Source organism: Arachis stenosperma, chromosome 9, assembly GCF_014773155.1.
Source record: "Arachis stenosperma cultivar V10309 chromosome 9, arast.V10309.gnm1.PFL2, whole genome shotgun sequence".
Taxonomy (NCBI): domain Eukaryota; kingdom Viridiplantae; phylum Streptophyta; class Magnoliopsida; order Fabales; family Fabaceae; genus Arachis; species Arachis stenosperma.
In genome coordinates, this window is record NC_080385.1 from 129,265,262 (window position 1) to 129,288,948 (window position 23,687).

The 23,687-nt window shown below is 35.3% G+C and overlaps 1 protein-coding gene and 1 non-coding gene across 2 annotated transcripts; one reads left to right on the plus strand and one right to left on the minus strand.

The window, feature by feature from the left end:
- Positions 1-689: 689 nt before the first annotated feature.
- On the plus strand, positions 690-5,273 carry LOC130949927 (protein SIEVE ELEMENT OCCLUSION B-like). Its single transcript, XM_057878523.1, has 7 exons — positions 690-968; positions 1,153-1,242; positions 1,767-2,203; positions 2,859-2,950; positions 3,075-3,211; positions 3,299-3,769; positions 4,395-5,273. Exons 1-7 carry the CDS (start codon positions 690-692, stop codon positions 5,046-5,048), a joined length of 2,160 nt encoding a protein of 719 aa, XP_057734506.1. The 3' UTR covers positions 5,049-5,273.
- A 7,847-nt stretch (positions 5,274-13,120) lies between these two features.
- On the minus strand, positions 13,121-13,228 carry LOC130952556 (small nucleolar RNA R71). The gene has a single exon (XR_009074735.1). It is a non-coding gene; the product is annotated as a small nucleolar RNA R71 (small nucleolar RNA).
- Between the last annotated feature and the right edge of the window lie 10,459 nt (positions 13,229-23,687).

Consider the following 23,687-nt stretch of genomic DNA (forward strand, 5'->3'; position numbering starts at 1 on the left):
TGGATAGGGTTTGTATGTTGGGGAATTTTTCTTAAATAAATTAAAAAAAATTAGAAATATAAGGATAGTTAGAAATATAATATTCATGTATTTTTAATATCTAAATTTTTAAATAAGTAATTTTACAATATCATATCAAAATTTTTGTAACAAAAAAAATTTAGAATAAGATTATTATTGACATAAAAAAAGAAATTAACATAAAAAAACACAAAAAGTCATATGTACAATTTATGTAAATATAAAAGAGATTTTTGTACAAAAAAATATGATAAAAATATAAACATTAATATATCTCTCTCTATCATTTTAAACTTTTAAAGCAAGTGAATTTACTAAAAAAAAAAAAAATACTATTCGCATAGTGTGTATTCGATTTTCACGTATATTCTAAACATTTTTTAATACCAAATGAGTGGCTAATTTTAGTTGTTCTGAATTTCAAAATATCACAAGTTTAATTTGTAACCTATTTTAAAATTATGGATTTTTAAAATTTAGCATTGAATTTATTTCATCAGAAAATTTTCAGAATTCATTCGAGAACTCAAAGTCTACCAAACTCTATACCCATTGGGGCTTATAAATAGGTCAAGGAAGCCATGAACCAAGCATAGACAACACAGCAAAATAAGGTGACCTGAGAACCCAAGACTTCCCCTTTTCCCTCTGTGTGATCATCAATTATCATGGCAAACCTTGTGAAGAAGCCAGCACAAATCTTAGGAAATGCTGCTTCAGCAGTTACAACTGCTGCCACTTCCACTGTTTCTGCTGGCTTGCAGGCCACAGTGGATGTTGGTAAGAAGTTGTTGAATCCATTCAATGTGGCTGATGATATCATCTCACACAACATCATTAGCATCCATGATTCCCAAGCTGTTAGGCATGATGTTGATTCTCTTTACAATGTTGTCTCTAACATTGTTAGGAGCTCAACCAACATTACTAACTCCCTCGACCTCAAGGTTATAATATTATATATCCCTCATTCGTTACAGAAATAACAAAGTCACTAAAACTCGTTATTATTATTATTATTTAGAAGTTGAAATTTGTTACGCGTTATTTGTTAAGTTTTAGATAGAGTGCGTGTGTATGTGCATTCATTTTGGGATAACATTATTTATATGCTTGTTTTTATTATTACAGCAAGTCAAGTCCGTTGATCTCGTGGAAGATAAAGTTCCTCAATCTGGCTTTAAGCCATCTTACAATATGCTCAAAGAAATTGCTTGCCAGGTTATTATTCCTTATTATGCCATCTATATATTACAATTACAATTTACAAGTATATCTAATTATTATATATATATATATATATATAGCGTTGATATCATGTTGATCATATAAATTATAAAATAATTAAAAATTTAACATAACATGTATTTTAGATTTTTTATCTTTTTAACAATTATAAGAAAAAATTGCTTAGTTAATTAAGAGTGGTTTAATTTAACTCAACAAAATAAATTAAATAAATTTATAATGAAAACATGTTGTAAATTTAATAAATATTTCATTCCTTTTAACTATAATGTATAAAAGTTAAATAAAAATAATTCTACTTGTTAAAAATTGTTAGACGATCTAATTTTATAACTAATGTTCTTTAATTTATTATTTTTGTTTTGCAAAACAATCCTGATTATAGTTTACTATATTTCTATTGAAAATATTGTTATATATGATTAGAATTGGTGGTTTATTTATACATGTTGCTCTACTATAAAAAAGGAATAATGATTACAATCATATTTACACAGATGACATGTCATCCATTCAACGCAACAGATATACACGGATCAGTGGTGGGAGTTCTTGAGAAGCTGAAGAGTTACACGTGGGATGCAAAGGCAGTGATAGCACTCTCTGCTTTTGCTTTGGACTTTGGAGAGACATGGCGGCTATCTCTCATGCAAGCCACCAACAAGAAGGAGAATGCACTTGAGCTTCATATCTTTAAGCTTGGCGAAGAAGAAGATGCCAAAAAAACAAAAGAGAAAGCCAATGCAGATCTCATAAGCACCTTGGTTGATCGCACTTTGCAGCTTATTGATGGAATTATCAAGTTGGAGAAGCTCATTGCTAACAAAGCTTATAGCTCTAAGGATGTGCCAGCTCTCTTCAAAGCTCCTCGTGATCTTTATACATATTGGGCTATTTTAGGTCTTATGGCTTGTGCTAATCAAATGTCTCACTTGTAAGTGCTAATATCTATATTATTTTATTTTTAAAATTATGGATATTAATTAAACTAGGTTTAATTATTTTGTTCATCCTATAATTTTAGTATTCTATTAAAATTTTAATTAAGTTTTTATAATTTTTTTTGTTTAGTTAAGTTTTTATATTATTTTTAATTTTATAATTAGATTTTTTTATATAAAAAATATTAAAATTAATAAAATATTTTTTTAAAAATATATACAATCAAAGATTTAGTTAAATTTTTAATTATGAATATTTTTAATTTGCAAAGAAATATTCAATTAATTCTAATATTTTTTATATTAAAAAAGATCTAATTATAAAATTAAAAACAATGTAAAAATTTAATTGAAAAAAAAAGTATAGAAATCTAATTAAAAATTTGATAAAACTATAATGACTAATAACAAAATAATTAAACCATTAAACTACCAACTAAAAAATATTTTTATATTTACTTATTTTAATTTAAATTATTATATTACCGTCAAAACAGATTATATATATAATAAAAAAATATAATATTATCATAATATAAAAAATATTATTTTAATTTTAACAAAAAAATTAAGTATTATTACTAAAATTATTTAACTGAAAACTTCCTTTCTAACCAGCTACTACTCCTTGATTTTGTTTTTATTCAGGGAATGGAATATCAAATCTGAAATTGTTGGGAGGATCAAGCTTGTTCTCACACAACTGAATGCTGATTTGGAAGAAATCAAGCTCCAAATAGGTCATTAATTAATATAAATAACAATCACTTAATTTTGTTATGTTTCCACCTCACTTAAGTGATGAAGATATTAACAAAAAGTGCAACTATATGAACTAAAAATCTTGTAATATATATGTTGCAGATTTGTTGAATGATTTCACTTGGCGTCTTAATGTGTTCCAAACTCCTTCGGGAATTTTGGAACTTTTGAAGGCCCTAATATTCCCTAAGGATTTCAAGCAACTTGATATTATCTTTGATGCTACTACCAAAAAATTGGTTAGTACAAATTAAAAGACTTGAGATTTTAATGGTTTTCAATATATATATTAAAAGAAATCTCATACTAATTTTGGTGATGGACAGGTTAAGCTGGATGAACTAAAAACAAAGAACCTATTATTGTTTATTTCTGGACTCGACAACATTGAAGATGAGATTTGGGCTCTAAAGCCTATTCATGATTCAATTACCAAAGAGAAAGACAAGAAGGACTATAAGATTGTGTGGGTGCCTGTTGTGGAAAATTGGACCAATGAAGCCAAGGAAAAGTTTGAACATTTGAAGTCTTTGATGCCATGGTATGTGGTGCAATACTTGTCACTCGTCAAAGGTTACAAACCATTGCAAGAAGAGTGGAATTACACAGGTAAACCTATTGTGGTAGTGACCAATCCTCGTGGCGAGGTTATAAACAAGAATGCACTGCACTTGATCTTTGTTTGGGGCATTTCTGCCTTCCCATTCAGACGTGAGGATGAGGAAAGAGTTTCTCAACATTGGAACTGGCTTTGGAATGAAGTATTTAAGATTAATGCTGATATTCAAAAATGGGTGGTAAGAACTACTTTCCAATATATCCTTGCTACTTGCTAACATATACCCGTATTAATTAATTAGTTTTAGAGATAACGGTAGTTAAAATATTGTGGTCCCAGTATCATGATCTAAAAATTTTGATAATTTATTTAACACCGATGTTAGAGAACCAATTGAACTCCAAAAAAAGAATTTCATACAAGATAAATAAAAAAATTATCTAAAATTCTATAAAAATTTAAAACTTTTTATATAAAAAATGTGTTAATATGGACAATGTGTTAAGAAATATAATCATTTGTATGTCATAAATTTAAGTTTTTATAATAAATAATTTAATGACACATGATTGCAGTTAATTTCAACTAATAATAAATATTTGGCAGTCAAATAAATTTATTCAAACATAAAAAACGCACTCTTCACCATTTACTCTTTTTATTTCTTTTGTTTTCTTTTTCTCCTATTCCCAACACCATAATTTCAACCACCACCATCAGTCACCTACTACCACCACCACCGGCCATCATCCCCCTGCCACCGGCCACCGCCATATATGTAGTTTTATTATTAACAATTTAGATTTGTTTAATTAATTAATTAGTTATTTTTCTAATGGTAGTGTATGAAATTTTTGAAACAGAGCCAGGAGAACAAGTATGTGTTCTTATATGGAGGTACGGACATCACTCTGACTCAAAGATATGGCAATCTTGTTGAGACAATTAGAAACGACCCACTCATCAAACAAACAGACACATACATTGAACACTTTAACCTTGCAAAGGTTGACATCACAACTCAAACCAAGTTTTGGTTGAACATAACCAACTCTTTCCTCAGCAAGATTCAAAAGCTTGACTTCAACCTTGACTCCACCCTGAAGGACATTCAAACCCTACTCTCCATGAAAACAGAGAAGGGGTGGGCCCTTGTGAGCAAAGGCGAGAACGTTCTCGTACTTGGTTACAACGAATTGATTGCGGGTGTGTTGGAGGGTTTTGAGAGTTGGAAGAAAAATGTGGTGGAGTTTCAAGGATTCGACATTGCTTTCAAGGACTACTATGATCGCGTTAGTGCCGGTGTTCCTCTTCACTGTCTCCACTTTGAACTGAACAACATTCGATCTGGTGTTCCAACCAACATGTCTTGTCCTAACCAATCATGCGGAAGGAAAATGGAGATTGAATCTGTGAACTACAAGTGTTGCCATGGGATGCATTCTGATCAAGCAACTCAAAATGGTGAAATTGTTGACGCCGCAGTGACCAAGACCAAATTATTTGGTACTCCTTAATGGCCTTATCCATGTCGGTTAAAATAATATTGGTTTTGGTTGTCACAAAATCGAACCAATTAGTCTATGTTCTTGAATTCAATAAGGTTGATGATGCGTCCAACCATGTGTTTGTGTATGTTATTAAGATATGCTAATTATGTTATCAAGGCTACTTATCTATGTGTAATTATAAGTTGAATGCTTGTATGTTGCTCCTTTGATGTAATAAAATAAACGCAGTGTGTGCTTATGCACTCTGTTTTGTCTTTAAAAAATAGTTCTTGTAAATTAAATTTTCTCAGTAATATATTTGTGTATAAATATATTATTTAATTTATTTTTAATATATATTTTATATTAATAATTAATTTTAATTTATATTTAATATAATTATTTTTTTATTATTTACAAATTATTCTCTAGCTAAATACTTGTATTTTTTAAATTTAATTAAATAATAATATTAATTTAATTTTTATACCGCTAATATGTTAACATAAATAATTTTCTAAGTGACAAATCACATACATTTATTTTTATATAAAATTAATAATTACGATTTATTAAATAATTTAATATATTTGATAAAATTATTTTTTAATAATTTGTAATTATTTATATGACTATAATTATATATAAATTGTGAATATTTTTAATCTTTGTACTCCCAAAAATAACTATTTAAGGAAAAAAATTAGAATTTGATTATTAATGCCATTAGTAATCTCTTTTAATTTATAGATAAATGATAGAGAAAAGCTAAAGAAAAAAAAATATATATTATCTACAACCTATCATTAAATTACTGAAATATATGTATTCTATTTCATGCCACATAATTAGGGTGTATTCTATGTAAGGTATCAGAACTCAGATGAAGAAGATGAGAAGAAAGAATGAGAGAAAGAGAGATTTGAGATGAGTTGAGAGAAGAGAAGATTCGAGAGAGCTTTAGATTGTATCCATTTAACAAATGCACACTAAGAATTACATGTGTAGTAGTGTAATACATTGCTTAAATAACACTCAGAGTAATTAACTAAATTCTCATGTGTAAAGCAATCTAAACTAACTAATTACTGACTCTACTTTACCTATCATGCACCCTACTTTTTGATCTCCTAAACTTCTTTCTGAACTTCACCATCATGCACCCTATTCTCTAGTTTATCAGTTCTGATGCAAAGCTCCCTGAAGTCACATTTATGCTTGATGAATGATGCCTTGACACACCCTTGTTCATTTGCTACACCAGTTTCCAACTTGCTTGAACCGCAAGCTATCTCTACAACCTTTAATTAATCTCTGGCGCAAAATAAGGAGGCAGATGATAGTGTTGGGTTTTTTTTCTTCTTTGTAAGGCTCAAGCCCAACATTTTGAGGGTGTCTCTTTGCACCCATTGTGCCACAACCCTAATCAGATTTTGGGGGTCATTTGAGAGAAAGAGAGTAGCCACCAAAAGAGAGAAAGAAGGGAGAAAACAGAATTCTCATTTTTGTCCAAAGTAGTAAATTTCAAATGCCAGTTTCTCATTCGTTCACCGTTGGATCGGCTTGAAATTTGAACTGCGTGTTTCTCTCATATTTTTTTTCATTCTGGTCGGTGGAGATGTTAATTAGAGATTTTCAGTGGGAGAAATCGGCTTTGCAAGAGAGAAATTAGGTTTTCCGTTTTTACACAGAGCAGCAATCTTTGAACGGCAATTTCTCATTCTTTCACCGTTGGATCGATGTGAAATTTGGACTGTAGATTCTTCACATCTTTTTCTTCATTCTTAACGGTGAAGATTTTAATTAGAGGTCTACAGAGGAAGAAATTGGCTTCGACATCAGCTTTATTTTTTGGGTATATTTCATCTTCTTGCTTCTCATTTGAAAGCTTTGGTGCTTTGATGTTTTGGCTGGTTATATGCACATTTTTGTGCTTTGTTTGAGACTCTCTTGTACCTCATTTGATTATAGTGGAGCTATTTCATTGGTCTGGACGACCCGTGATTTTTACCTCTCACATTGAGGGGGTTTTCCACGTTAAAATCTCGGTGTGTTCTTGTTATTGCTTTACTTGCTATATTTTTTTGTTATAGTTGCTGCCATATTGTGTTGTGAGTGCTTCCATATTACTCTTGTGTTGGATATTTGTGTTGTTTCCGCTGCTAGGCTCTTTCATACTCGCATCAGAGCTTGTTGGTATTTTACTGGGCTTGTGATTCTGTGAACAATGGAAGCTAATACTAATACTAGTAGGATGATCACTCTTAATGGTCCTAATTATGATTTGTGGAAGTCAAAGATGGAAGATTTGCTTTATGTCAAAAATTTTCATCAACCTGTTTTTGGTACAAGGAAGCCTAATGATAAGTCTGATGATGATTGGACTTTGTTGCATAGACAAGTTTGTGGATATATTAGGCAGTGGGTTGACGATAATGTGTTGAACCATATTATTGGAGAGACACATGCTCGGACCCTTTGGATTAAGCTTGAACAGTTGTATGCTCGGAAAACTGGGAATAACAAGATGTTTTTGATCAAGCAGTTGTTGGCTTTGAAGTATACAGATGGGACATCAATGACAGATCACTTGAATAATTTCCAAGGAATTATGAATCAGTTATCTTCCATGGGTATCAAGTTTGATGAAGAGGTTCAAGGATTGTTACTTCTTGGCTCCTTACCAGACTCGTGGGAAATTCTCAGAATATCATTGTCTAATTCTGCTCCTGATGGTGTAATCTCTATGGATCTTGCAAAGAGCAGTGTTTTGAATGAAGAAATGAGAAGAAAGTCACAAGGTACATCGACTACACATTCAGATGTTCTTGTTTCTGAGTCTAGGGGGAGAAACAAAAGTCGAGGTCCTAAAGGTAGAGATCAAAGTAGAAGCAAGTCTCGAGGAAAGTATAATAATATTGAGTGTCATCATTGTGGTCAAAAGGGACATGTGAAGAAATTTTGTTGACAGCTAAAGAAGAAGAAAGCCAAGGCAAGTAAAGAAAAGAGCACAAATAAAGATGATGGTAACAAGGAAGATAAGGTTAATGTAACTCATGATGATTTTCTTGTTGTTGAGGAGTTTGAATCTGTTAACCTTGTTGATAATAGCACTAGTTGGGTGATTGATAGTGGTGCTTCTATTCATGTTACATCTAGGAGGTATTTGTTTACATCTTATACTCCTGGTGATTTTGGTGATGTGAAAATGGCTCATCAAGGTATTGTAAAATGTGCTGGTGTTGCAAAATGTGCTTAGAAACCTCCAACGGTACCAAGTTGACTTTGAAGCATGTGAAGCATGTTCCAGATATTCGGTTGAACTTACTTTTTGTTGGTAAGTTGTGTGATGAAGACTTGGATAGCTCATTTTCTCGTGATAGTTGGAAGCTCACCAAGGGTTCCATGGTTGTTGCTAGAGGTACACGACACTCTACTCTTTATTTAACTCAAGCAAAGATTATGAAAGATGTTGTTAATGCTGCTGAGTTTGTTGATGAAACTGATTTATGGCATAAGAGATTATGTCATATGAGTGAGAAGGGTATGAATATGTTATCCAAGAGGAATCTTTTATCTGGTTGTAAGGTTGCTTTGCAAAAGTGCAACCATTGTTTTGCTGGAAAACAAAACAGGGTTTCTTTTAAGAGTCATCCACCTTCAAGAAAGCTGAAGATGCTTGACTTGGTGCATTCTGATGTATGTGGGCTGATGAAGACAATAACACTTGGAGGGTCTATCTATTTGTTGAGTTAAGAAATTAACTAAATTAATTAGTGATGACAAATATTATTTTTGGGCAAAATAAATAATTAGTGTTGAGTATTAATAATTATATGTTACTAATTATTTATTATATGTTGCAGGCCAAAACTTAGTTTAGCAGCCCAAATTGGTATGAAAACAATATAGCAAGGCTGATGGGTCAATAAACAAGCAAAGCCCAAGGAAAAGCAAAGAAAGAAGCCAAAGAAATCAAATCGGGCCAAGCATACCAATACTCGATCCAAGCCCAATCTGGTTTCAGAAATGCAAATCCCTCTCCTTTGCTTAACCAAAAGCAACGTTTATCTCTCTCTGACCAAGTCAAATCAGCTTCAGAAAAGTAAGAAAGAGAAAGAGAGAAAGAGCTTCTTCACCAAGATAGTCACCAAAGAAGCAAGAAAGAGAAACTAAGCTTGAAAGGCAGAAATCATCTCAACAAATCCAAACCAAATCAAGTTTAGGTTTGATGAGCGGATAATTTATACGCTTTTTGGCATTGTTTTTAGTATGTTTTTAGTAAGATCTAGTTACTTTTAGGGATGTTTTCATTGGTTTTTATGCTAAATTCACATTTCTGGACTTTACTATGAGTTTGTGTGTTTTCTGTGATTTCAGGCGAAATCTGTCTGAAATTGAGGTACCTGAGCAAAATTCTGAAGAAAGGCTGACAAAGGGACTGCAGATGCTGATGGATTCTGACCTCCCTGCACTCAAAGTAGATTTTCTGGAGCTATAGAACTCTAAATGGCGCGCTTCTAATTGCGTTGGAAAGTAGACATCCAGGGCTTTCCAGCAATATATAATAGTCTATACTTTGCTCAAGGATAAACGACGTAAACTGGCATTCAACGCCAGTTCTATGCTGCAGTCTGGCGTCCAACGCCAGAAATGGATCAAAAACCAGAGTTCAACGCCAGAAAAGGATCCAAAACTGGCGTTGAACGCCCAAAAAAAGCCTCTGCACGTGGATAGCTCAAACTCAACCCAAGCACACACCAAAGTGGGCCCCGGAAGTGGATTTCTGCACTTAGACTTAATTCTGTAAACCCTAGTGACTAGTTTAGTATAAATAGAACCTTTTACTATTGTATTTTTATTTTTGGTCTCAATTTTATTCCATTGTTCATCTTAGGAGACTATTGATCACGCCTAAGGGGGCTGGCCTCACGGCCATGCCTGAACCTTTCACTTATGTATTTTCAACGGTAGAGTTTCTACACTCCATAGATTAAGGTGTGGAGCTCTACTGTACCTCGAGTATTAATGCAAGTACTATTTTCTTCTATTCAATTCAACTTGTTCTTATTCCAAGATATTCGTTGCACTACAACTTGATAAATGTGATGATCCGTGACAATCATCATCATTCTCACCTATGAACGCGTGCCTGACAACCACCTCCGTTCTACATTAGACCGGGCGCATATCTCTTGGATTCCTTAATCAGAATCTTCGTGGTATAAGCTAGAATTGATGGCGGCATTCATGAGGATCCGGAAAGTCTAAACCTTGTCTGTGGTATTCCGAGTAGGATCCGATGATCGAATGACTGTGACGAGCTTCAGACTCGCGAGTGCTGGGCGTTAGTGACAGACGTAAAAGAATCAAGGGATTCTATTCCAGTAGGAACGAGAACCAACCGGTGATTAGCCGTGCTGTGACAGAGCGCGTGAGCGTAGTTTTCACTGCGAGGATGGGATGTAGCCATCGACAAGGGTGATGCCTCCAGACGATTAGCCATGCAGTGACAGCGCAGAGGACCATTTTCCAGAGAGGACAAAAAGTAGCCATTGACGACGGTGAACCCCTACATACAGGTTGCCATGGAAAGGAGTAAGAAGGATTGAGTTGAAGTAGTAGGAAAGCAGGCGTCCTAGAGTCATACAGTATCTCCATTTGCTTATCTGAAATTCCTACCAATGAATCTACATAAGTATTTCTATCCTTTACTGTTATTTCATCTAAATATCTAATCCAATTATAATTTTATCCACCTGACTGAGATTTACAAGGTGACCATAGCTTGCTTCATACCAACAATCTCCGTGGGATCGACCCTTACTCACGTAAGGTTTATTACTTGGACGACCCAGTGCACTTGCTGGTTAGTTGTGCAAAATTGTGAAGTTATGTTTGGACCATGGTTCTGTGCACCTGTTCTTGGCGCCATTACCAGGGAAAGAACGAGCAAATAATTTTACAAATACAAATCTGAGTGATCACGATTTCTCACACCAAGTTTTTGGCGCCGTTGCCGGGGATTGTTCGAGTATGAACAACTGACGGTTCATCTTGTTGCTCAGATTAGGTAATTTTATTTTATTTTATTTTCTTATTTTCAAAAAAAAAATATAAAAATACAAAAAAAAATTTTCTTTTTCGTTTTTTCTAAAAATAATTTTCGAAAAAATTACAAAAAAATTCATAAATTCATAAAATCAAAAATAATTTATTGTTTCTTGTTTGAGTCTAGTGTCAATTTTTAAGTTTGGTGTCTTGCATGTGTCTTAAGAATTTCCGGAAATTCATCATATGTTCTTCATGATCTTCAAGTTGTTCTTGGCCAGTCTTCTTGTTTGATCTTTATGTTTTCTTGTTTTGTATCTTATGTTGTTTTTCATATGCATATTTGCATTCATATCATCTAAGCATTGCAAATTTTTAAGTTTGGTGTCTTGCATGTTTTTCTTGCATTAAAAATGTTCAAAAATAAAGTCTTGATGTTCATCTTGATCTTCAAAGTGTTCTTGGTGTTCATCTTGACATTCATAGCATTCTTGCATACATTCATGGTTTTGATCCAAAACTTTCATGCATTGCATCATTTTTCATGTTTTTCTCTTGCATCATAAAAAATTCAAAAATAAAAAAATATCTTTCCTTTTTTTCTCTCAAAATTTCGAAAATTTGGATTGACTTTTTTAAAAATTTTTAAAATCAAGTTGTTTCTTATGAGTCAAATCAAATTTTCAATTTTAAAAATCCTATTTTTTTCAAATCTTTTTCAAAAATCATATCTTTTTCATTTTTCTTAATTAATTTCGAAAATTTTAAAAATATTTTTCAAAAATCTTTTTCTTAATTTTATTAAATAATTTTCGAAAATAACATCATCAATTAATGTTTTGATTCAAAAATTTCAAGTTTGTTACTTGCTTGTTAAGAAAGATTCAAACTTTAAGTTCTAGAATCATATCTTGTGATTTCTTGTGAATCAAGTCATTAATTGTGATTTAAAAAATCAAATCTTTTTCAAAACTAATTTCAATCATATCTTTTCAAAAAAATCTTTTTCAAAATTGATTTCAAAATATCTTATCTAACCTTTTATCTTTTTATCTTTTCAAAATTTGATTTTCAAAATCTTTTTCAATCAACTAACTAACTTTTTGTTTGTTTCTTATCTTTTTCAAAACCATCTAACTAACCTTCTCTCTTTAATTTTCGAAAATATCTCTCCCTTTTTCAAAATTCAATTTTAATTAATTGTTTTAATTTTTAATTAATTTAAATTTTATTTTTTATTTTCGAATTCCCCTTTTTAAAATTTTAATTTTATTTTATTTTCAAAATTCAACTTTAATTTTTAATTTATTAACTTATTATTTTCGAATTTTATCTCTCCCTCTTCTCATTCTATTTATTTATTCATCTACTAACACTTCTCTTCACCTCAAATTCGAACCCTCTCCTTCTCCTCTGAGTTCAAATTCTTCTCTTCTTCTACTCACACAAGGGAACCTCTATATAGTGACTAAGAGGATTCCCGGTATCTTCAGTCCTCTTTTCTTTTTCATATGAGCAGGAGCAAGGACAAGGACATCCTTGTTGAAGCAGATCCAGAACCTGAGAGGACGCTGAAGAGAAAATTAAGACAAGCCAAATTACAACAAACCAGCGAGCACCTGTCAGAAGTTTTCGAAAAAGAAAAGGAGATGGCTGAAGAAAATAATAATAATAATGCAAGGAGGATGCTTGGTGATTATTCTACACCTACTTCCAAATTTGATGGAAGGAGCATCTCCATCCCTGCCATTGGGGCAAACAATTTTGAGCTGAAACCTCAGCTAGTTGCTCTAATGCAACAAAACTGCAAGTTCCATGGACTTCTATCAGAAGATCCCTATCAGTTCTTAACTGAATTCTTGCAGATCTGTGAGACTGTAAAGACGAATGGAATAAATCTTGAAGTCTACAAGCTCATGCTTTTCCCTTTTGCTGTAAGAGACAGAGCTAGACTATGGTTGGACTCACAACCTAAGGATAGCCTAGACTCTTGGGATAAGCTGGTCACGGCCTTCTTGGCCAAGTTCTTTCCTCCTCAAAAGATGAGCAAGCTTAGAGTGGATGTTCAGACATTCAAGCAAAAAGATGGTGAATCCCTCTATGAAGCTTGGGAAAGATACAAACAGATGACCAAAAGGTGTCCTCCTGACATGCTTTCAGAATGGACCATTCTGCAGGTGGATCCATTCACCTAAAGAAAACGCCTGCAGAAGCTCAAGAACTTATTGACATGGTTGCAAATAATCAATTCATGTACACTTTTGAGAGAAATTCTGTGAATAATGGAACGCCTCAGAAGAAGGGAATTCTTGAGATTGATGCTCTGAATGCCATATTGGCTCAGAACAAATTGTTGACTCAACAAGTCAACATGATCACACAAAGTCTGAATGGATGGCAAAATACATCCAACAGTACTAAAGAGGCATCTTCTGAAGAAGAAGCTTATGATCCTGAGAACCCTGCAATAGCAGAGGTAAATTACATGGGTGAACCTTATGAAAATACCTATAATTTATCATGGAGAAATCATCCAAATTTCTCATGGAAGGATCAACAAAAGCCTCCAAGGCTTTAACAATGGTGGAAGAAACAGGCCAAGCAAGTCTTTTCCATCATCTTCTCAGCAACAGACAGAGAATTATGAACAAAATAATTCTAATTTAGCAAATTTAGTCTCTGATCTGTCAAAGGCCACTTTAAGTTTCATGAGTGAAACAAGGTCCTCTATAAGAAATCTGGAGGCACAAGTGGGCCAGCTGAGTAAGAAGATCACTGAAACCCCTCCTAATACTCTCCCAAGTAATACTGAAGAAAACCCAAAAGGAGAGTGCAAGGCCATTGATGTAACCAACATGGCCGAACCTACATGGGAGGGAGAGGACGTGAATCCCAGTGAGAAAGACCTCCTAGGACATCCAATGATCAATAAGGAAGATCCCTCTGAGGAACCAAAGGAATCTGAGGCTCATATAGAGACCATAGAGATTCCATTAAACCTCCTTATGCCCTTCATGAGCTCTAACGAGTATTCTTCTTCTGAAGAGAATGAGGATGTCACTAAAGAGCAAGTTGCCAAGTACCTTAGTGCAATCATGAAGCTGAATGCCAAATTATTTGGTAATGAGACTTGGAAAGATGAACCTCTCTTGCTCGTTAATGAACTAAGTGATCTGGATCAACTGACATTGCCTCAGAAGAAACAGGATCCTGGAAAGTTCTTAATACCTTGTACCATAGGCATCATGACCTTTGAAAAAGCTCTGTGTGACCTTGGGTCAGGGATAAACCTCATGCCACTCTCTGTACTGAAGAGACAAAGAACTCTTGAGGTACAGGAGGCCAATTTCTCATTAGAGATGGCAGACAGATCCATGAAAATAGCTTATGGAAAAGTAGAGGACATGTTAGTAAAGGTTGAAGGCCTTTACATCCCTGCTGATTTCATAATCTTGGATACTGGAAAGGATGATGATGAATCCATCATCCTAGGAAGACCTTTCCTAGCCATAGCAAGAGCTGTGATTGATGTGGACAGAGGAGAATTGACCCTTCAAGTAAATGAGGGCAACCTTGTGTTTACAACTCAAGGATCTCTCTCTGTACCCATGGAGAGGAAGCATAAAAAGCTTATCTCAAAGCAGAGTCAACCAAAGCCCCCACTGTCAAACTCTAAGTTTGGTGTTGGGAGGCCACAACCAAATTCTAAGTTTGGTGTCCAATCCCCATATCCAAACTCTAAGTTTGGTGTTGGGAGGTCTCCACAAAGCTCTGCAAATCTGTGAGGCTCCATGAGAGCCTGCTGTCAAGCTATTGACGTTAAAGAAGCGCTTGTTGGGAGGCAACCCAATGTTTATTTATCTAATTTTATTTTATTTCTATTGTTCTTTTATATTTTATTAGGTTCATGATCAAGTGGAGTCATGAAAAAAATAGAAAAATTAAAAACAGAATAAAAAATAGCATAAGAAAAAGCACACCCTGGAGGAAGACCTTACTGGCATTTAAACGCCAGTAAGAAGCATGTTTTGGGCGTTCAACGCCAGAACAGAGCATGGTTCTGGCGCTGAACGCCAGAAATGGGCAGCATCTGGGCGTTTGAACGCCAGAATTACACCCTGGAGGAGAGCTGGCACTGAACGCCCAGAACAAGCATGGTTCTGGCGTTCAACGCCAGAAATGGCCTCCAAATGGGCGCTGAACGCCCAGAACAAGCATGGTTCTGGCGTTCAACGCCAAGAATGGCCAACAAATGGGCGTTCAATGCCCAGAACAAGCACCAATCTGGCGCTGAACGCCCAGAGTTATGTGCATGGGCATTTTGCATGCCTAATTTGGTGCAAGGTTGTAATTCCTTGAACACCTCAGGATCTGTGGATCCTACAGGATCACCTCAGGATCTGTGGACCCCACAGGATCCCCACCTACCTCCACTCACTTCTTCTCAACCCTCTTTCACACAATCTCATGAACACTCTTCCCTAAAATCCTTCACCAATCACTTCAATCTCTCTTCCCCATCACCTCTTCACCATTCACATCCATCTTCACTTCCCAATAAACCCCACCCACCTTCAAAATTCAAAAACAATTTCCCTCCCATCCCACCCTATATGGCCGAACCTAACCCCCCTCTCTTCCCTATATATACCTCTCCATTCTACTTCATTTTCACACAACACACCCTCTCTTCTACACCCTAGCCGAAAACACCTCTCCTCTTCTCTTCCATACTTTCTTCTTCTTCTTCCTCTATTCTTTCTTTCCTTGCTTGAGGACGAACAATTTTCTAAGTTTGGTGTGGTTAAAAGCATAGCTTTTTGTTTTTCCATTACCATTGATGGCACCTAAGATCGGAGAAAGCTCTAGAAAAGGCAAAGGGAAGACAAAAGCTTCCACCTCCGAGCCATGGGAGATGGAAAGGTTCATCTCCAAAGCCCATCAAGACCACTTCTATGATGTTGTGGCCAATAAGAAGGTGATCCCCAAGGTCCCTTTCAAACTCAAGAAGAATGAGTATCCGGAGATCCGACATGAGATTCAAAGAAGAGGTTGGGAAGTTCTAACCAACCCCATTTAACAAGTCGGCATCCTTATGGTTCAAGAGTTCTATGCCAATGCATGGATCACTAGGAACCATGATCAAAGTAAGAACCCGAACCCAAAGAACTACACTACAATGGTTCGGGAGAAATACTTAGATTTTAGTCCGGAAAATGTGAGGTTGGCGTTCAACTTGCCAACCATGGAAGAGAACGCACGCCCCTACACAAGGAGAGTCAACTTTGATCAAAGGTTGGACCAAGTCCTCATGGACATATGTGTAGAAGGAGCTCAATGGAAGATTGACTCCAAAGGCAAGCCGGTTCAACTAAGAAGATTGGACCTCAAGCCCGTCGCTAGAGGATGGTTGGAGTTCATCCAACGCTCCATCATCCCCACTAGTAACCGGTCTGAAGTTACTATAGACCAGGCCATCATGATCCATAGCATCATGGTTGGTGAAGAAGTAGAAGTTCATGAAGTCATCTCCCATGAATTCTACAAAATAGCCGATAAGTCCTCTCCCATGGCAAGGCTAGCTTTTCCTCATCTTATTTGCCATCTATGTTACTCGGCTGAAGCTTTCATAGAAGGCGACATTTCCATTGAGGAAGAGAAGCCCATCACTAAAAGAAAGATGGAGCAAACAAGGGAGCCCACTCATGAAGCCCAAGGGACACATGAAAAAGCTCACCATCATCAAGAAATCCCTGAGATGCCTCAAGGGATGCACTTTCCTCCAAACAACTATTGGGAATAACTCAACACTTCTCTTGAAGATTTGAGTCACAACATGAATCAACTAAGGGTGGAACATCAAGAACACTCCATCATGCTCCATGAAATTAGAGAAGATCAAAAAGCAATGAGGGAGGAGCAACAAAGACAAGGAAGAGACATTGAGGAGCTCAAGGACATCATTGGTGCTTCAAGGAGAAAACACCATCATCACTAAGGTGGACTCATTCCTTGTTCTTAAATTCTCTGTTTTTCGTTTCTCTATGTTGTATGTCTATTTATGTTTTGTGTTTCTACTCCATGATCACTAGTATTTAGTAAGCCGTGTCTAAAAGGCTATGAATAATTCCATGAATCCTCCACCTCTCTTAAATAAAAATATTTTAATTCAAAAGAACAAGAAGTACATGAATTTCGAATTTATCTTTGAATTTAATTTAATTATATTGATGTGGTGATAAATGCTTTTTGTTTTTCTGAATGAATGCTTGAACAGTGCATATGTCTTTTGAATTTGTTGTTTATGAATGTTAAATATGTTGGCTCTTAAAGAATGATGAACAAAGAGAAATGTTATTGAGGATCTGAAAAATCATGAAAATTGATTCTTGAAGCAAGAAAAAGCAGTGGAAAAAAAAAAGCAAAAAAAAAAATCCAATAGCCCTTAAAACCAAAAGGCAAGGGTAATAAAAAGGGTCCAAGGCTTTGAGCATCAGTGGATAGAAGGACCTAAAGGAATAAAATCCTGGTTTAAGCGGCTAAACCAAGTTGTCCCTAACCATGTGCTTGTGGCGTGAAGGTGTCAAGTAAAAAGCTTGAGACTGAGCGGTTAAAGTCGTGATCCAAAGCAAAAAGAGTGTGCTTAAGAACCCAGGACACCTCTAATTGGGGACTCTAGCAAAGCTGAGTCACAATCTGAAAAGGTTCACCCAGTTATGTGTCTGTGGCATGGATGTATCCGGTGGTAATACTGGAAAACAGAGTGCTTTGGGCCACGGCCAAGACTCAAAAGTAACTGTGTTCAAGAATCAACATACTTAACTAGGAGAATCAATAACACTATCTGAAATTCTAAGTTCCTATAGATGCCAATCATTCTGAACTTCAAAGGATAGAGTGAGATGTCAAAACTGTTCAGAGGCAAAAAGCTACAAATCCCGCTCATCTAATTATAATTAATATTCATTGATAGTTTGGAATTTACAGTATATTCTTTTCTTTTTATCCTAATTGATTTTCAGTTGCTTGGGGACAAGCAACAATTTAAGTTTGGTGTTGTGATGAGCGGATAATTTATACGCTTTTTGGCATTATTTTTAGTATGTTTTTAGTAAGATCTAGTTACTTTTAGGGATGTTTTCATTGGTTTTTATGCTAAATTCACATTTCTGGACTTTACTATGAGTTTGTGTGTTTTTCTGTGATTTCAGGCGAAATCTGCCTGAAATTGAGGGACCTGAGCAAAACCCTGAAGAAAGGCTGACAAAGGGACTGCGGATGCTGATGGATTCTGACCTCCCTGCACTCAAAGTGGATTTTCTGGAGCTAGAGAACTCCAAATGGGGCGATTCCAATTGTGTTGGAAAGTAGACATCCAGGGCTTTCCAGAAATATATAATAGTCCATACTTTGCTCAAGTATAGATGACGTAAACTGGCATTCAACGCCAATTCTATGCTGCAGTCTGGCGTCCAACGCCAGAAATGGATCAAAAACCAGAGTTCAACGCCAGAAAAGGATCCAAAACTGGCGTTGAACGCCCAAAAAAAGCCTCTGCACGTGGATAGCTCAAACTCAACCCAAGCACACACCAAAGTGGGCCCCGAAAGTGGATTTCTGCACTTAGACTTAATTCTGTAAACCCTAGTGACTAGTTTAGTATAAATAGAACCTTTTACTATTGTTTTTTTATCTTTGGTCTCAGTTTTATTCCATTGTTCATCTTAGGAGACTATTGATCACGCCTAAGGGGGCTGGCCTCACGGCCATGCCTGAACCTTTCACTTATGTATTTTCAACGGTAGAGTTTCTACACTCCATAGATTAAAGTGTGGAGCTCTACTGTACCTCGAGTATTAATGCAAGTACTATTTTCTTCTATTCAATTCAACTTGTTCTTATTCCAAGATATTCGTTGCACTACAACTTGATGAATGTGATGATCCGTGACAATCATCATCATTCTCACCTATGAACGCGTGCCTGACAACCACCTCCGTTCTACATTAGACCGGGCGCATATCTCTTGGATTCCTTAATCAGAATCTTCGTGGTATAAGCTAGAATTGATGGCGGCATTCATGAGGATCCGGAAAGTCTAAACCTTGTCTGTGGTATTCCAAGTAGGATCCGATGATCGAATGACTGTGACGAGCTTCAGACTCGCGAGTGCTGGGTGTTAGTGACAGACGCAAAAGAATCAAGGGATTCTGTTTCAGTAGGAGCGAGAACCAACCGGTGATTAGCCGTGCTGTGACAGAGCGCGTGAGCGTAGTTTTCACTGCGAGGATGGGATGTAGCCATCGACAAGGGTGATGCCTCCAGACGATTAGCCATGCAGTGACAGCGCAGAGAACCATTTTCCAGAGAGGACGAAAAGTAGCCATTGACGACGGTGAACCCCTACATACAGCTTGCCATGTAAAGGAGTAAGAAGGATTGAATTGAAGCAGTAGGAAAGCAGGCGTCCTAGAGTCATACAGTATCTCCATTTGCTTATCTGAAATTCCTACCAATGAATCTACATAAGTATTTCTATCCTTTACTGTTATTTCATCTAAATATCTAATCCAATTATAATTTAATCCACCTGACTGAGATTTACAAGGTGACCATAGCTTGCTTCATACCAACAATCTCCGTGGGATCGACCCTTACTCATGTAAGGTTTATTACTTGGACGACCCAGTGCACTTGCTGGTTAGTTGTGCGAAATTGTGAAGTTATGTTTGGACCATGGTTCTGTGCACCTGTTCTTGGCGCCATTACCAGGGAAAGAACGAGCAAATAATTTTACAAATACAAATCTGAGTGATCACGATTTCTCACACCAAGGTTATAGGTAAATCTTTTCCTCATACATGCTACTCGGTTACATCTCTTCTTCCCAACTCTCTGCCCTATCCGAAATGGGATACAAGGAAAAGAGGATTTCTGTTCTTCCCTGCTGTGTATCTACAGTCTTAAACAAGACTTGGGGACCAAGTTGGTTTTCAAGGGCTCAGATTAAGTTAACCTTTGGAAGATTTCTATGGTTGCTGTTTCATGGCTTTCGGTCAAGATGAAGAAGTCAGAAGCAAAGTTTATACTCTAAGATTTAATGAGAAAAAGTGATTCTATGGGTTGGTGAAGCTCAAGGCTCAAGGTGTTGACCTTGGAAGAAGAACCCAACAACATGCAAGGAGATAAAGAGAGGTTTGATGTTCATTCAGAAACCAAGGAGAGAAAACCAGAGTGTGATAACAGTATTCTGTTAGGAAGTTCCTCTACTTGGATAATGCTTTCTTTCAAAGAAGCATTCGACCAATACTGAAGAACTGCATCTAAGGTTTGCGAATCTGGTTTTGCACATAGCAAAGAGGCTGCTGATGAAGTCAATCTCCTTCATGCTTTACTGATTGTAATGTACTTTTCTAACTTTATCTTTCTATAATTTCTTGAGAGAAAAGGCATTGTGAGAAAGATTAAGAAAAAGCCATGAGTGGAAAAAGGCTGAGAGATACACTTGAGAGAAAAGTCTAGAGTTATTATCTGATTTCTTTGGGTTGGTTAAGTGTCTTGTATCTTGTACCTGTAAGGTATCCCTTTCTTAGTTGGGTTAGCACTAAGAGGTATAGTTAGGTATTAGCATTGCCGATGTCAAGTTAGGTTAGAACTTGAGTGTGAAAGGATTGGGTCAATCCTGTGTAATTGGTGTATGTAATACTGTTAACTATAGCGAAATTCTTCCATAGTTGTGGAGGAGACTGGATGTAGGTTGCATAGCACAAGGCAACCGAACCAGGATACATGCTGGTGTTAGTTTTTCTCTTCTCTGCTGAGTTCTGTTTTCTGATATTCATGAGACAAAAATAAATTGTCTCATAAATTTCCGCTGCTGAGTTCAAACAGAATCAGAATTGTAATCTTGTTTAAAAAGGGTAATAACAGCAACTTAAAAGGAAGGCATAGATTCAACCCCCCTTCTCTAAGCCTACCACAACCTTCACTATTTTGTAACCTTTATTGATGATCATTCTAGGAAACTATGGGTTTACACTTTGAAGACCAAAGATCAAGTTTTGAATGTGTTCAAGCAATTTCAAGCTTCTGTTGAAAGAGAAACTAGGAAGAAGTTGAAATGTATTCGTACTGACAATGGTGGTGAGTACTTAAGTCCATTTGATACTTATTATAAAGAGCATGGTATAAGACATCAGAAGACTCCTCCAAAGACTCCTCAGTTGAATGGCTTGGCTGAAAGGATGAACAGAACATTGGTTTGAAAGAGTTAGGTGCTTATTGTCACAGTCTGGATTGGCAAAATCCTTTTGGGGTGAAGCTTTGAGCACTGTTGTTCATGTCTTGAACCGGACACCATGTGTTCCCTTGCAATTTGAGGTGCCAGAGAAGGTATGGTTAGGTAAAGATGTTTCTTATGATCATTTAAGAGTATTTGAATGTAAAGCTTTTATTCATATTCCCAAAGATGAGAGATCTAAGCTTGATGTAAAGACTAGGCAATGTATTTTTATTGGCTATGGCATAGATGAGTTTGGTTACAGGTTTTATGATCCTGTTAGCAAGAAGCTGATTCGGAGTAGAGATGTTGTCTTTGTTGAAGACCAAACATTGAAGGATATTGATAATGCGGAGAAGCCAATGGTTCAGCCTAGTGATGATTTTTCTGACTTGGATATTACTCCCTCTATACCTATGGTAGAAGATGGTAGAGTTGAAGCTCAAAATAATGAGCATGATACAAGTGCAGGTGAAGATGGAACAGTTGATCCGATACTTGATGAAGTTGGTGATGATGAAGAACCAGCTTTGGAAATTCCTGCAAATGCACTCAGAAGGTCTACAAGAGAGAGGAAGCCTTCGTCAAGGTATTCTCCACATGAGTTTGTTTTGTTGACTGATGGGGGAGAACCTGAATGCTTTGGAGAGGTTGTTGAAAATGAAAGCAAAGCTCAATGGCTTGAAGCTATGCAAGAAAAAATGAAGTCCTTGCTTGAGAATGATACCTATGAGTTGGTGAAGCTACCGAAGGGTATGCGAGTTTTGAAGAACAAATGGGTATTCAGAATCAAGAATGAAGAACACAATTCTAAGCCTCGGTATAAAGCTAGATTGGTTGTTAGAGGTTTTAGCCAGAGAAAATGTGTTGATTATGAGGAGATCTTTTCTCCTGTTGTGAGGATGTCATCCATTCGTGCTGTGCTTGGATTAACAGCGTCTCTTGATTTGGAGATTGAGCAAATGGATGTGAAGACAGCTTTTCTTCTTGGTGATTTAGACAAGGAGATCTACATGGAGCAACTGGAGGGCTTTGTTGTTAAAGGAAAGGAAGATTAAATAGCAAGTATAAAAATTAATTATTTCTATTTGTGCAATAAACTTAACAGCTAACCAAAGACTTTTATCAACTTATGACTTTTTTTTGTAAAAATAGTTAAATTTTATAAATTTTTTGTGCCATGTATAATTTATATTATCATAACAAAATAGACCGTAATTTTAAAAAATTTGTACCCATAATGTTATTACAGATAAAAATACTAGTTTATAACTAATTTCTAACTCGGTCTCTATTTTACCTATCATTCCAAATCAACGGTGCCTATGTAGATAGCGATTGTTGCACCTCAATACAAATTAGATTTTAGAATATATAAATTATTTCTCCTTCTTTATTTTGTTTTGATTTGTTCTTTTTTAGTGAATTTCAATCATTATTATTTCAATTCAAATATATTATTATCTCACGAAATAGTGTCTGTATAATTGATTTTAGAGTTTCATGAACAAGATTGAATGGAGATAAAATAGAGGTGAATTTTAGAATTAACATGGTGTCTAATTTATTAAAAAAATAAATAGATAATATTTAATAAATTTTAAATATTTTATTTTGTATTTTTAAAGGTATGTTAATTAGGCAATTTAAGCACCACAATAATAGCACCATATATAAAAGGGTCGCTCTACTGTATAAATTTGAGTTCCATACATATGTACAAAGATTCATATATGTTTGACATGTTTGCTCTCTTCTGTGCGATGTATCAACCTGTCTCTGTTTAGCAATAGGAAGGGCGCGTTAGGAGCCTCGTTTAGCAATAGGAGCACGTTAGGAGCCTAGTTTGAGCTAAGTTGCAACTGGAAAATTGGACGGTGTCTGTTCTGGTTGGGTCTGTATTGGACCGACATGCGCGTGGGCCAAATGGGTTGTTCAGTGATGATAGCAAATGGGTTGTTTTCTGTTGTTGGGCAATGTAAGACCCAAAATTTTTGAAAAGATTTATTATAAACTAATTTCATATTCAATTATTTATTTATAACTTTAATTTTAGAAATTACTTTATTAAAGAATATTTAAAGCAAGTTTTGATTAATTGAATTTGAAATAAATTAATATTCTTATCCAATTTTACAAATTATTAAATTATTTTTTATATTTAAATTATAAAGTTGGTAGTTATGAAATAATAAGAATTTTATATGATTTGGGTTAAATAATTAATATTTTATAATTTAATACTTATGTTTTAAGAAATAAAGAAAATTAATTATATTATTTCTAATTCTTGGGTTTGAACATTTAATTGAAAATAATTTGTAAAATTGATGAAC

Excerpts from the sequence above, each read along its gene's own strand:
- LOC130949927 (XM_057878523.1), top strand. The coding sequence starts at position 690 with ATGGCAAACCTTGTGAAGAAGCCAGCACAAATCTTAGGAAATGCTGCT. Across the intron at positions 1,243-1,766 it reads TCAAAGAAATTGCTTGCCAG|ATGACATGTCATCCATTCAA; the intron begins GTTATTATTCCT and ends ATATTTACACAG. Across the intron at positions 3,770-4,394 it reads CTGATATTCAAAAATGGGTG|AGCCAGGAGAACAAGTATGT; the intron begins GTAAGAACTACT and ends TTTTTGAAACAG.